Source organism: Erpetoichthys calabaricus, chromosome 2, assembly GCF_900747795.2.
Source record: "Erpetoichthys calabaricus chromosome 2, fErpCal1.3, whole genome shotgun sequence".
In the NCBI taxonomy this organism is placed as follows: domain Eukaryota; kingdom Metazoa; phylum Chordata; class Cladistia; order Polypteriformes; family Polypteridae; genus Erpetoichthys; species Erpetoichthys calabaricus.
In genome coordinates, this window is record NC_041395.2 from 273,204,856 (window position 1) to 273,220,121 (window position 15,266).

Sequence of the window (15,266 nt, forward strand, 5' to 3'; positions counted from 1 at the left end):
ACACAAATCGTGTTAAATTATCAGCGCCGCGATGGCCAAGCAGCAGAAGGGCTGTGCGAGCTGCGCATCCTGCCCGCGGTGCGTCACTTTATGAATAAGATTGTGTGTTGACGCGGCTCGCCGAGCGCGACTGTGCACTGGGAGCGACAATATCCCGTTGGAATAAACATCACCAGTATTTGTCCATCTTTATTATTTCGGTCTGACTCCGCCTTCCTACCTGTAAATCTCCTCGCTATCTTCTGAGCGGATCTGACAGCAGCTATCAGCTGGGCTCACTGGAGGCCGAAGGGAGTGAATGGGAACAACGACAGTAACCGAAGAGCGCTGATCATTGTTCGAGAGGAAAGAAAACACTGCTATTAGACCTCAGCTTGGGCGCAAGCAGATGGAGAAAAACTAGAACGGAAGAGATCCCAGCGTAGCTGCAAATCCTCAAAGCTATTTAAAGGGGGTGGTATTTGTCACAGGGGTAAAAAATCGATCAGCGTTAAGGCGATTGGCTCCCCAGATAAAAGAAACCGAGGTCGCAGTCAGTGAGCTGTTGGAAGGTGTTTGCAGCGCACAGCAGTGTCGGCACCCTCGATGAAGAGGTCTCTGTCATGGAAATACCCTTGAATCGTGGCAAAATGTCTGATATTAGGTAAACGGAGAAATAGAAAACAAACAGAGAACATGCTACCGTGAGTTCAACACGTTTCGCCGAAGGAGACAGGAGAAGCGGTCTGTCTTTGGAGGTTTCTGTCGCCTATGCGTCACCGGTTTGGCAAGGGGGGGAGATCGACCTACAGAACAAAAATTGGGCAAAAAAGGAAGAAAGCCCAGAAAAGAAAGGAAGATTTCTTCCCCACTCCAAGCAATATGGCTGATGAGTGGGTTCGGGGGCGCTGGCAGCAGCCTTCCAGAGCCTCTGGATGCTAGCTTTGGCAGATGGCAACATTTCTGAAGGCATCGTAAGCTTTAGAACGAGTGATATTAATAATAATATAAATCAGGACTCGTCCTCCGTCTACATGTCCAAGATGGATGCAGTGGTCATCCCTTACACTCCAGACGTGCCCTGCGATAGCAATGGTCAGCGTATGTGGTGGGCTTTTCTGGCTTCGTCCATGGTTACTTTCTTCGGGGGTCTGTTTATCATCCTTCTCTGGAGGACCCTTAAGTACCTGTGGACTGTGTGCTGCCACTGCAACATCAAAAACAAGGTAATTCTTCCACCGTGCCATATTTTATTTCTCTACGCCAAAGTAAAAAACGTATTTGTGAAACACGCACTAAGATACCGAGCCTTTTGTGGATGATTGAGGTTTTGGTCTCTCACAGCTTTGGCTGTGTGAACTCGCTGGCTGGAAGACACATGCCTGTCGGGAGCATCTGACACATGATTACCGATTTCGCATCTTGACATTCCCAAGATGATCTAGATATAGACTCTTCTGTTTTTGATGTAAATCGCGTCGAAGGGACATTTTTTTGGTAACTGAAGAGATGAGATGTGAATGTAATATAGGGAGAATATAGAAATATGTCACCGCCCCCCCCCACCCAACGAAAAAGTGTGCTTTCTGTCCTTATTACTCAATTACTTTGATTAAATGTGGAGCTCCCTGTACGAGGTTTCAGAGAGATTAAAAGTAGATTAATGGGATTCTTCAGGATTTCAAAGGCAATGGGAATCTACACGCTTCTCGGCTTAGTCATGCATAGGAGATACATTGTGCGCCCAGGTTCCCTGTTTAGCTTTACACTGGGGTTGTAAGTCCCAAAATAACTTGTGTGCAGCATGCCCAAGCTGTCTGAAGCGCCCCTTCGCTTTTTTTATGAATACAAAAGCAACATCTGTGTGATGCGCACTCAAGCCGCTTTAACTCTGGTTGCTAGGCTGCTTCTGACGTCTCAGGGCTCGTCTCATTTGGCTGATTAAATATTCACTTTTAGGTTAGCTTCTTTTACAGGTTTTAAAATCGGGGGGAAAAGTTTATTTGCCACAGGAGAAATGTGTTTTAATGAGTTGTCAAATTATGTAATCGATGGGTAAGAAATTCCAATTATGAGTATTTTACAATGCCTTGTACATTGGTTTGTCGTTTAAGAGTGCTTATTATTAATATTATCGTTTTTGTAACCAGATTCATTCACCTAACGGGAGTTACAAAAAAGGCCAGTATGCATATAACATAATATCAGAGTGATTAGTAAACTTTATGTAATTTTGTCTTTTATTAACTCTATCAGACACATTATGTGCATTCTTTCAAAGCCTGAAAGCTGAAAGACTCCGTTGCCCCCATCCCCAAATGGATAACAAGCATTCAAAAGTTTTCAACTGAAGAGTTGTTTGTTCTCACTTTGAAGGTTATGACTTTGCTCAGCTACTGTAATCATAGTTGTCACATAAGGTGGTACTGTTTGTCTGATCAAAAAAAAAAAACAAAAACAGGATGGCTACAAGTGTCAGTCAATGCTTTTGACACCATGGATGTGCTTTACGATCAATGGTGTAGTATTTTTGCATTGAGATCTCAGATTTGCAAATGTCATCTTAAGGTGGATGTTCCTCAATTGGTGGTACTCATCCTGCCAACAACCTTTTTCTGCACATGCCCAATCCGCAGCACAGCACAGCACGCTCATCCTCACACCTACACCCAGGGAGATGCCAATTAAGCTAACAGCATGTCTTGGGGCCATAGGAGGAAACTGGAGTCCCCAGAGTAAACCCAAGTAAATATAAAGCGAAAATTCAAACATGCAACCCTGGATGATGTGCCAACTTGCCACAGGGCACACTTATGTACACTCGCCATTCTCAGTGACTGGAGCCTAGTTTGAAATCACCAACACAAGTTGACTTTGGGCTGTGAAAAGAAACCAAAGTCATCTGTGAAAACCCTACTTAAACCAAGGGAGGACATGCAACTGCTACATAAAAATCACCCCAGCTCCGTAATCTGACCCATTGTGCCACCAGTAAATATCAGCCATCCATTTTCTGAAGCCACTTTATTTAAAGACTTTTCCCCAGCAGCACTAACTGAATGACCAGAAACAGTACTCAGCATGACAGCAAGTCAGTCCATCATCAATGTTTAATGATGCAAAAAATTGTAAAGCAGCCATCTAGAGCAATTGAGATAATTTTACTTTAGCAAAGGGCATTCCATTGTAGTCGACGTTTTTTGAATACCTTTCCAGGTTTTTAGTTGAGCTTTTCTGATTTCAGTGTAAGTAAGCCTAGCATTGATTGAACTGTTGCCCAAGTTTGAAATTTTACCATCATCTTGAGTTCTAGGAAAAGTGTTTGCCCTTTTTATTATGTAAGTAAAATATGTAATCCAAGACTATTAAGATTTCCTGCATCATCTGCCAATTTAGTATAATGTGGTAAACGTAAGAAATGACTTATAAGATGGACGAATTGGTAGTGGTTGAAGGAAGGCTTTTGTAAATTTGAAATCTACAAGTTATATGTTCACCTGGAAATGAATGTCTAAAAGAAAGAAATTCAAAACTGCAATAGATAGACTTTAAATGGTAAATGTCATTTGAAAAAGAGCCAGAAAAGGTTACTGTGAAGCAGACAGATGCTTAAATATACTGCAGTACAAGTAGTGGTGCTTCGAGAATCTTTAGGTGTCCACCATCACCATTCAGTGCTGAGGTGATTTTCTGAAGATGGCAGTACTCATCTGTATATCATAGAAAATGCAAGCTTTTATTTTAACAGGTCGAATTTGTAGAAGTTGTATGATGGACTGAATTGTTCATTGAGTATTTCAATGGTATTTCAAAATGGGTCAGAACAAACCATTTAGTGAGCCTAACCTACAACTAGTTAAGTCTGCTCAACAGTCTTGTTTGTGTAGAAGGCATCACGTAATGGCCAGCACATCCTTCTTCAGTGAGAAGCAGCTCTGTTTTCTACATGGCATTTACTCCTTAACTGGTACACAGGATAGTATAAGGTTAAGGGTTAATATGTTCGGATGTTGAAAACTGTAACTATAATCTTTTTATATATGATCAGGACCTTAGTGCCCATGAAAGTACAATTGCTTGACATATACATTAGAACACTCTAGACGAGAACAGGCCATTCAGCTCAACAAAGCTCGCCAGTCCTATCCACTTATTTCTTCCAAAAAAACTTCAAGTCGAGTTTTGAAAGACCCTAACGTCTTACTGTCTACCACTCTACTTGGTAGCTCATTCCAAGTGTCTATCATTCTTTGTATAAAGAAAAACTTCCTAATGTTTGTGCGATATTTACCCTTAACAAGTTTCCAACGGTGTCCTCGTGTTCTTGATGAACTCATTTTAAAATAACAGTCTCAATCCACTGCAATAATTCCCTTCATAATTTTAAACACTTCAATCGTGTCACCTCTTAATCTTCTTGTGCTTAAACTGTATAGGCTCAGCTCTTTTAATCTTTCCTCATAATTCACCCCCTTTAGCGCTGGAATCCACCTAGTCGCTCTTCTCTGGACATTTTCTAGTGCTGCTATGTCATTTTTGTAGCCTAAAGACCAAAACTGCACACAGTACTCCAGGTAAGGCCTCACCAGTGCATTATAAAGGTTGAGCATAACCTCCTTGGACGTGTACTCCACACATCGTGCCATATAACCTAACATTCTGTTTAACTTCTTAATGGCTTCTGAACACTGTCAGGAAGTCGATAGCTTAGAGTCCACTATGACTCCTAAATCCTTCTCATAAGGTGTACTGTCGATTTTCTGACCACCCATTGTGTATTCAAACCTAACATTTTTACTTCCTCTGTGTAATACTTTACATTTACTAACATTAAATTTCATCTGCTACAAATCTGCCCAAGCTTGCATTCTATCCAAGTCCTTTTACAATGATATAACGGATTCCAAATTATCTGCTAATTCACCTATCTTGGTATCATCTGCAAACTTAACCAGCTTGTTACTTATATTCGTATCTTAATCATTTCTAAATATTAAAAATAGCAGTGGCCCTAGCGCTGACCCCTGTGGAACACCACTCTTAACATCGGCCAGTTCTGATGAGGTTCCTCGCACCATCACCCTCTACTTCCTTTGTCTGATTCAATTCTGCACCCATCTACAAACATCACCCTGAACTCCCACTTCTTTTAATTTGATGCCTAACCTCTCATGTGGCACCTTATCAAATGCTTTCTGAAAGTCAAGATAAATAATATCACATGCTCCACATTGATCATATCATTTTGTTGCCTCCTCATAGAATTCCAGCACCTGATAGAAGATTTTTCATGTATTTAATCTGTAACACAAATCATGAAAAAAAAAAGAGCCAGTGCGTAGTAACATAATATAGTAAAATAATTAGAGCTTTGTGAAAAGCTGAACAACATTCTAGTTTTTCTGACAGGGGTTTGGTAATTTAGTGGGTCAACCTTTCACGAATTTTATAAAAGACAAATTGAGAAAACAATCATGGTTTTGATAAACAGTCAGTCAGTCATTATCCAACCCGCTATATCCTAACACAGGGTCATGGGGTCTGCTGGAGCCAATCCCAGCCAACACAGGGCACAAGGCAGGAACAAATCCCCGGGCAAGGCGCCAGCACATCGCAGGGCACACACACACCAAGCACACACTAGGGACAATTTAGAATCGCCAATCCACCTAACCTGCATGTCTTTGGGAGGAAGCCGGAGCACCCGGAGGAAACCCATGCAGACACGGGGAGAACATGCAAACTCCACGCAGGGAGGACCCGAGAAGCGAACCCAGGTCTCCTAACTGCGAGGCAGCAGTGCTACCACTGCGCCACAGTGCCGCCCATTTTGATAAACATTTAAATTAAAATGAACAGCTCAAAATTCTGTTTATATGCATGTAGCAAAGCTTTAGTTAAAGCATTATGCCCTTCCTGCACACTTCCATTTAGTGAGTGAATCAAATGGGAAATGAAAGTTGCCAGGCAGGGAAGCCTTCCCTAGCAGCTGGAAACACAGAGCAGCAGCAGTTTGAGAGTAAACAGTTTAATCAGTCAATAATCGGAATGGACATTTGACTTTCATAGTAAGTGTCATCATATATAGTATATCAATCATTGGTGATTTTTTTTTCTTGGACTTTTAATATTTAATGTTTATAAAGGTTTCGTTTTATGCACAATTGGGAGCTGAGGGGGAGGGAATGGAGATTTGTCTTAAATATCGGCAGTTTCAGTTGCAGCTACTTATATTGTGGTGGTGGACATAGTTTAAGTGACCCAATGCAGGATAATGGTTTCCAGTGGATTGAATTGTTTGCCAGCTGAAAATAGCCAAACAGAGGTTTGGTCCATGAGGTATTCAAATCTAACCTGAAGCTGAATCTCAGAATAATCTTCATTGAATGACACAAACGCAAAAATAAATGGACAGTTAGCATCACTGGTCAGTCCCTGTTAGATAGTAAGGGTCAATTTTGAATTTTTATCATAGCTGAACTATCAGGGAAGCAATCGCAGGAGATACTACTAAGTTCAGATGTAATGTAATTAGAGTTGGTGCTGAAGGAGGCCAATGAGCTTCAGGCCAGTGAACCTAATAAGCACGTCTTTTAGGATGTGGGAGGAACGTCACATAGCTGGAGAGAAGCCCCCCAAGACACTGGGTTAAGAGTATGTGCAATATCATCATAGATAGCCTTTAAATATTTAGTTCATCTTTACTTATATGTTAATGCTGTCATAGCTGGGTAGTCTTTGACCATAAAAATACAAAGTAAGCAGTCAGATGAAACAATGGAAATAAGCCGATTAAGAGTCATTATTGGGCTAAGTCAGTAAAGAATTTTAGATGAACGGCTCATGACTTGAGACACTACTTACTCAAAGATTAACACAATTCTGACTTATACTGCAGGTAATGAGTTAAAGTATTAAAGTAACAGCAGGTTATCCACTGGTTCAAAAGCAGAAAATAGTAATATTTAATGAAAGGCATTTCATTTTTTTTAGTTTACTTATGTGAGGTGAGCCATTACTGGGACCTAAAAGAAGCAAGATGAAGCTCTTTAGGGTTTTGTAAGTAGAGAACCACTGAAGGACAGATAGGGTGTGACCTCACATCCTGATTGTGACCTAATTTACTTATGAGGTGATTTGTAGGGGAATTAACATTTATGTTATTTGTAAAAAGGATTTACATTTGGACAGTCCAAAAATGATCAGTTCTTGAAATAATATGACATTGCGTTGTTTGTCCAGTGCAGGGCATCAAGGGGCCAGGGCTGTAAGTCCATCACAGGGTCCACTCTCGTGCACATCCACCCAAGACTAAACCTGGGATCACCCTTTAACATAACCAGTGTGTCTCTGAGGATACGGAAAGGAAAACAGAAGTACACCCACACATACACTGCGAGAACAAGCAAACTCCAAATGTAAACTTCCAGGTATGAATTTGTGGATTTGTGAGGTGTCAGTGCTACTAGCTTGGCAACCTTGTCTCCAGTGTTGATGTAATGATCAGAAAAAATATTGTAGAAGTTTACAGGTGACTGTCTAGATCAGGGGTCCTCAATCACAGTCCTAGAGGGCCACAGTGGCTGCAAGTTTTTGTTCTAACCTGGTTGCTTAATTAGAAAGCAATTCTTGCCAATAATTTAATTTCATGGCTTGTCAGTGCTTTAACTCTGCTATGTCAGGTCATTCTCATATCCTAGGTTTTCTTTCCCTTTCTAAGGATATCATCCAAATGATTTGTAGGCTAAAATGGAGGAGTAATTCTCAGTCCTTCACTTTTTCCTCTTCAGTTTCCTTCCAAGTATTTAATTAAACCCAATAGTGCACGATAAATACACACAGGTGTAAATGGTAACAAGCTAAATGGAGAAATGCTGCTCTCTTTTGTCATTTGCATGTTACTACTAATTAGGAGCAATTAAAAAACAAGAATACAGCCGTTTAAGACTCAAACAAGCAATAAGAGTTCAAAATCTTAACGAGTGAGACAACTAAAGTGAAACAGAAGTGTTACTTGAGCAATAAGTGCTTCTTATTAAGTAATTGGGTTGGAGCAAAAACCTGCAGCCACTGCGGCCCTCCAGGACCGTGTTTGAGGACCCCTGGTCTAGATCAAAAAGGTCATTATTGTCTGTTTCTGTAGTCGCCCTTTCCTCTTCAGCTTAGTAAATATTTAATGTCCTCGCTGCTCATTTTCACTTAAAACTTGTAACAAAGCAAACTGTTTAGTGTCTTCTTTTGGTTAACTGCTATGGATGCATATGTAGTGACGTAAAGACTCAAGACTCACTTTTCCTTTTAATAAAAAAAATAGTAGACACTTTTGAAATTCAATGGGAAACTAAATCAAAATATTAATACGGTGCAGCATTTACAGTCAGGAGCTAAATAATAACATTTAGTAAGTTTCAGATGGCTTGATAAAAGGATTAGTGACAAAGGTAAATGAGAATATTTTGATGAATGGTACTAAAATTGTGCAGTTTGGCATCAAATCTTTGTTTATTATATAAAAATATATAATCAGGAGTAAAATCAGCCCACTCTAACCTAGAAGAATAAATGAAAAAGATGTGTGGAAAACTGAAGATGGGATATGCGCTTACAATGCTAGTGCAGTGGCCGGAGACTTTTCTGTTTTTTTACCGGGTGAAAGGCAAAATATATGATTGACTTCATTATTTGAATGTATCAATATGATGAAAAATAGTTATATCCTCCGTTTCAAAAATGAAGGGATTATTCAGTTTCTTATTCTTAGGTTATTATTGAAAACTCTCATATTACATAAAATATGAGAAAAAGTGTAATGAGAACACATCACTCAGCCCTGCCATTGCTTGTCCTTGCTAATTTGGGTACTGCATGCAAAATGATGCCAAGTCCAGATCTGGTGGTCCCCAAGGTGCTTCCCTCAGCTCCGCTGCTAGGTAACTTTTTAGATGTATCTCTAGTTCTCTGTGTGAAATTTACTCTTAGCTTCCATCCTCCAATGTACTTGCAAATAAATATTTTACTGAAACTTCTTTTTTTATTGTTAAATACTTGCATTTCAATGTTAGGTGGGCATTTTGTTCTTCATTCATTCTTTTTATTAACTCACTTATATGGGGTCACTAGAGCCTGAGCAAATCACAGTGTTATGAACTCATTTATTTTTTGTCACAAAGCCCGGTGGAAGCTGTCTTGTTACATAGTCATTCCCTCAAGAGCAGCCTCATCCTGATTATACACTGTGCTTTGGTCCCATTAATGTCAGCCATATCTAATGAAGTATGGTGATGAATAGTGACCTCTGTTCCCACCATACAGCGGAGCTATTTTCCTCCCTGCTTACTAGTGACACTCATGTTGAGGCTCACTTGAAGCCCCCTTCCTTCTTCAGCAGCTGTTGCTGCACTCTCATTGATGTGATCCCTGCTGGCATGTCCTTTCATTCTTTGGGTTAGTAATGCTCAAACCTGAGGCTGCCAAAAGGACATCAGAAATTCTTGAGCTTCATTACAGCACATGGATCAAGTTTTGTAAATCAAATTTAGTAAATCTGTTGTTATCAACAAGAAAGATTTTCTTAATTGGAAAGCTGATCCTGCAAAGAATAAAATGAAGTTGCAGACAAAATGCAGATTTATAATGGGACAAATTACCTTGCCTCTAGATTTGAACTTTGTGAACATGCATCAGATATGCAGGAGAGATTGGTGGGGTTTTAGTGTCAAGCAAAAATGGATTTGTTTTTTTTTTTCATTACTTTAATAATATTTAAAGGGGTTACCTGCCAAAAAGTTCATTTTGTGGAATACATTCTGAGGAAATACAAATAGAAGTCAGTAATGGACAAAAACAAATACATACAGTATATACACATACATACTGTACATCTCCTCTCTGTATATAAAATCCTAAGCCTAAAAGTGCAACGATTCTATGTCACGTTTTTTGTCACACTTTAAATCGGGCCTATTTTAAAACCAACATATATATGTTTGGTATCATTCTTTTCAGAATTCATCAAACTTTAATGTGATATTGTTATATTTTCAGATTGTTATTCTGTTTTCAAATTATAAACTAAAATATCAAGAAAGTCGTGTTTTTTGTCAGTTAAAACGAATGGATCGTTTATTTAGTCTCTTGTAAATACTCGAGCATAGTGGACGTCAGTTTAATGGGAATAGATAGATAGATAGATAGATAGATAGATACTTTATTAATACTCCAATTCGGTAACAGAGTAAATATTTTATTCTCATTTCATGATTTTTACTCCATTAAATAATAATTAATTTTTCTTTTACATATTTATAGAATTTTGTGATTTTGACTCCAATAAATAATCATTTTTCTTTTGTACATTTACAGATTTTACTAATATTCTGGCCGCAACTGGGGATTGGGCACTGAAGGCCCCCCTAGTATATGTGTGTATATATATATATATATATATATATATATATATATATATATATATATATATATATATATATATATATATATATATATATATATACTTATATGGTTGAATGGATGGGTGATGAAGATGTAGTACTGACTATTTAGAACCTAATATTAAATTTAATTTGATATAACAATTACTTGGGAAATGCTGAATACATAAAATAACCTGAAGCTAAAACAAAGCAAAAGATATGTTTGACTATAAGTAGCAAGTCAACTGTTTACAAATGATAATCAGTACTAAAAATAACCTGTAAGCTAATCTTAGGAGTTGAGGAGTGTAACAGAAAGAGAATGAATGGTTTCTCCATTTAGGTTGCCTTTGGAGAGAGGGCCGAGTTGCTCTGAACAGAAATTAGCAAAGTTCTTCTGGCAAGTGGGTGAGAGGTGCTTTTATTTGTCTTTCCTTCTGGGTTGTTATGGGAATATACAGAATGTCAGTGGACTTCAGACTGTGTAAGGGTCACATGGGTTCAACAGAGTCACATTCATCCAACCAGTCCAAAAGACATATTATAGTAGTGGAGCAGACGGCTGCCTAACTTAAGCAAAAGGAAATGATGCCATTTCCAAGAAAAAATAACGAAGGGAACTGCCGTGGAAGAAAATGAATACAAAGAGATAGCCTAATAAGGTTTAAAATAGGCTTGGCCTTTGGAGATTTTTTTTTTTTTTAAATGAAAAAGTTTTCCCCCCATTGTCCGTAGAAATTATGTTCAATTTCACTCACTGTAGCATGCTCCAAATGTGCAAAGTATTGTTGAGACTTAAAGGGAATGAGAGAAAGGAAGCCATAGACGTCCTCGTTGTGTGCTCACAAGTGAAATAGATACGTTCTATCATTACCCTGTAAAGGAGATCTTGCTAGCTGCTTGTGCGTTGTATAAAGTTAGAACGATTTCAGCTGTTGTTGTCTTTAATCAGAACTTGTCATGTGCACTGATCTGAAGGCAAAACACAATGGGAATTGCAGGAAGTGCCATGAGTGCACAAGGAGGCCGCATTATATTGAAGTAAGAATACAAATAATAGTCTCATTGCAGAGAGCCTACACTTTCCTTGTCGGTGCTCATGCTTAAGCTTTGAGCTGTCATATTTTGTATGACAGTCATAAATACCTGCTCCACTGCCTTTTTCCAATGTCCAGTTAAAAAGTCAGACAGGAGTCAAAGTTCAGGACTTGTAGGTCATACTGACGTCTTGGAGAATGCCAGCCATGCTAAATCCTGACTGATCCAGCTGGCACTGCAAGACAAAAGATTCAAAGCAAACCGCAGTGGCTAAGGGCAGATCTTGTGGGGTTGTTTCACACTTGGAAGGAGGACAGTCATTGGGTTAATATTAATAACTTTTTTTATTGATTGGTTTCAAACCTACTAGACTTGCTTGTATGGAGTGCTATTTGATTTTAATAAAATTATTAAAATGTTAAAAAAAAAAAAAAGTTTCTTGCTGTGCTTGATGTGCAAACACCATAAAACGCATGGAAGGCACTTCTTGGTGAATTGGTGAGGCCCCTCCTTGAAAAAAGTATTAATAATGGAACTCCAAGTTAACATTTCCATATTTAGCCTTTTTACACATTTAAAGTTTTTTTCGGATGCTGTTGCTGACATAAAACGCTCTTGTCCGGATAAGCACAAGTTGTTTAAGGCTACATTCACAAAGTAGCTAAAAGTGACTCTAGCCTGATTTTTGCTTCATTCCTGTTTTTCTTGACTGCTCAGGCACATTTTCTGACTGATCCAAATCTGTCTATCCTGAATGTGTTCTGCATACACAAAATGAATAAAACAATTATGTCAGGTAGATGCAAACTAAAAGATGCCGGTTGCTACCCTACTTCACTTTGTTTTTTGTGTGGGATGTGTGTGAATTTGTCATCTTATAATAGCAAGAAGAGAATGAAGAAATGAAAGATGAGAGCTCTTTTGAGTGCATTTATCACCGCTGGTGTTCTGTACATAGAAACAAGTGACCCAAAGGACAGGAGACAGGACTGCGGAAAGCATTGTGGACAGTTTGGATGCAAAACAGTCATTACAAAAGCAGTGTAAATACTTTGTGAACAGTTTTAATTCATTTACTTTTTTTTCTGCCGGTCACTTGAGTGTTCTCATGTATTAGAAACTCTGCTGAAAAAAAACAAAAAAAAAAATTCTTGCAGTACTGCATATCTTTATTTCTGTCTGGGTCTGGAGCTGCCAGATTGCTTGGCACGTCGTTATACGTAATGTCATAGTTGTCTGCCATGGGAAGAAGTGGGCAAGAAGGACAAGCCGAAGAGGCATTTTCTTTCACATTCTCCATGATGCTCGATTTGTCTGACGTACAGTAATCTGCTCCATTTATGACATGGCCAGTAATTTGCTAATTCTCCCTTCAACTTATGTTTTAAGCATAGATGTTATCTTTGGTAGTTTGGCAATGGCCTTTTGTGCCAGTTGCATGATTTGGGCAGTGGTTAGTTATTTTCTTTTGATTATCATAATGAATCTCTTTACTCTTTACTAGCTAACTTACACAGATTTTCTTGCATTCACCCATTTGCTGCCTGTAATGTCTCTCAATGCAACAGATTTTCACTGTTTCATTTGGTCCAAAAATGCACACTTTTTTTTCTTTTTGCAAAAATTAAAAATATTTTTTGAAACTGACTTTGCTGAGGTTCAACGAGGGGACCCTCCACCTTGCAGGGGCTGTGTCGCTGTTCACTTTGCCAGTGCCCTGTATCTATGTATGAAAAATGATGTGAAAAGGCACACATTAAATGTTTAAATAGCACCACCTGGTGGCTGATAAAAACATTACACATTCACATTCCCTTCTTATTACAGAGAGACAGATTTTCTTTACAATACTGAACTGCTAGAACAACCTAATTCAAAGATAGGCAAATACTGGGCAGGATACCCATCCATCACAGGGAACACACAGAGTCTTTCATAATTGTGCAAGCGAAAGATACCAGTAAACTTGACTGGATTATGGAATAATTACATACAGTTGATAAACTAATGCAGTGCAATGCAGCAGCCAGCCCTGGGCAGGACAACAGTCTACCTAAGGGCCAACTCAGACAGACAGACACACAGTGACACTTGCAGTCACTCTCACTCTGGGCCAGTTTGAAATAGCCATTCAGCCTGGTCTGCCTTTGTGGATACGTGCAAACGCAGCATGTTGGAGCAATGAGGCAGCAGTTCTAAATATAATGACAAAATAGTCATGTGAATATCGTGAGGGCTTTGGGACTTTATAGTGAGATCCCCTTGATATAATATTGAATTGGAGCTGATCTAGGATGAGATGGAGACAGTGTTTCCCATTACTGGCCTCACATATGTTTTATAAAAGTAACAGCATTTTGTGCATTCAAACCTGCTTCACATAGTAGAGGTATGGCCAGCATAATATGACAAAGTTAATCCTGGCAATGGTGTGTTTAGCGCAACCATGTCTATTCAAAACAGATTTTCATGGTTTCAAAATGTAGCCCCCTTTAAATGCTAATCAAAAATTAGCTGTCATTTTAAGAGTATTCATTTTCATAAATTAATATTTTCAAAAGTGAATGTTTTGTAGCTCAGGAACCATTCAGGTTGGGCCCAATTTCAGGGCTGGTTCAGATGATCATGTCAGAAATCAAATACTTTCTGCATTGTTAATATTTCACACATTTGTGTGCATCGAAAAACCCAGTGTAGTTAAACCGTTACCGATTCCCACCTCCTAATTTGAAAATCTCGCATTTGAAGAGCAGAAAATGTACGTACTGTGGTCAAGATTGCCTACTGTCTTTTAGAAAAATGGTGGCTCTTTGTGTTGCTTGAGGGATTTTTGTAGTTTATTCTAAAATATAATGTTAGGTACACCAAATTCCAAATAGCATCAGCAATTAGTTCTTTTAGGGTGTTGATATTCATTATTGCGATTGTCTGACAAGGCACAGAAGTGTCTTAATGTTTATGGACTTTCTAATGGTGAACCACAACCCAAATATGTGCTCCAAAAATCCCTTGGATATTAGAATTGCTTGTGGGAAATTAGAATAAAATTAGATAGATAGATAGATAGATAGATAGATAGATAGATAGATAGATAGATAGATAGATAGATAGATAGATAGATAGATAGATAGATAGATAGATACTTTATTAATCCCAAGGGGAAACTCACATACTCCAGCAGCAGCATACTGATACAAACAACAATATTAAATTAAATATTGATAACAATGCAGGTAAAAACAGACAATAACTTTGTATAATTATATCCAGGTCTTTGCACAGTCTAATTTTCTAATATATTAAAACATCAAAATCTACAGTTTTTTTTTCAATAACCAGCAGAAATTGTCTTTATATGACATTATTGTCCAGTTCAGGCTGTTTTAAAAGCAAGAACCCTAGTTGAAGGATTACTTATACTTTATATAAACTAGGGATGCACCGATACCACTTTTTTGGAAAACGAGTACGAGTACTTGCATTTCAGTACTCGCCGATACCGAGTACTTGCCGATACCGAGTACTTAATAAAAACATGATTTAAATTTACAGGTAACAGCTTTAGTCATATAATTTAACAAAAAAAACAAGAAACTCTCGTCTATCCACTGGGAGGTTAGGCTAATTAGCGACACGGGGCTAACACTGCTTGTCCAAATATCCGTGGTGAAACTAAACGCAGAGGAGGCTTGCAGTAGGCTGTGGATATGTTTTTTCACGGAGTCGTGTAGTTTAGGCAGCTCCGTGTCAGTCATGTAGCGGCGGCTTGGGACATCATATCTGGGCTCCAGAACATGGAGGAGACGCAGGAATCCCACA

General features: G+C 38.7%; 1 protein-coding gene across 15 annotated transcripts in view; it reads left to right on the forward strand.

Moving 5' to 3' along the window:
• The first annotated feature begins 546 nt into the window (after positions 1-546).
• The window catches only part of kcnma1a (potassium large conductance calcium-activated channel, subfamily M, alpha member 1a), a 733,327-nt gene continuing 718,607 nt past the window's right edge, over positions 547-15,266 (forward strand). For all 15 annotated transcript variants that reach the window (XM_051923733.1, XM_051923735.1, XM_051923728.1 and 12 more), the window contains exon 1: positions 547-1,205. In XM_051923733.1, the coding sequence (XP_051779693.1) occupies positions 915-1,205 (291 nt within the window). In that variant the 5' untranslated portion in view covers positions 547-914. The remainder of the gene's footprint in view (positions 1,206-15,266) is intronic.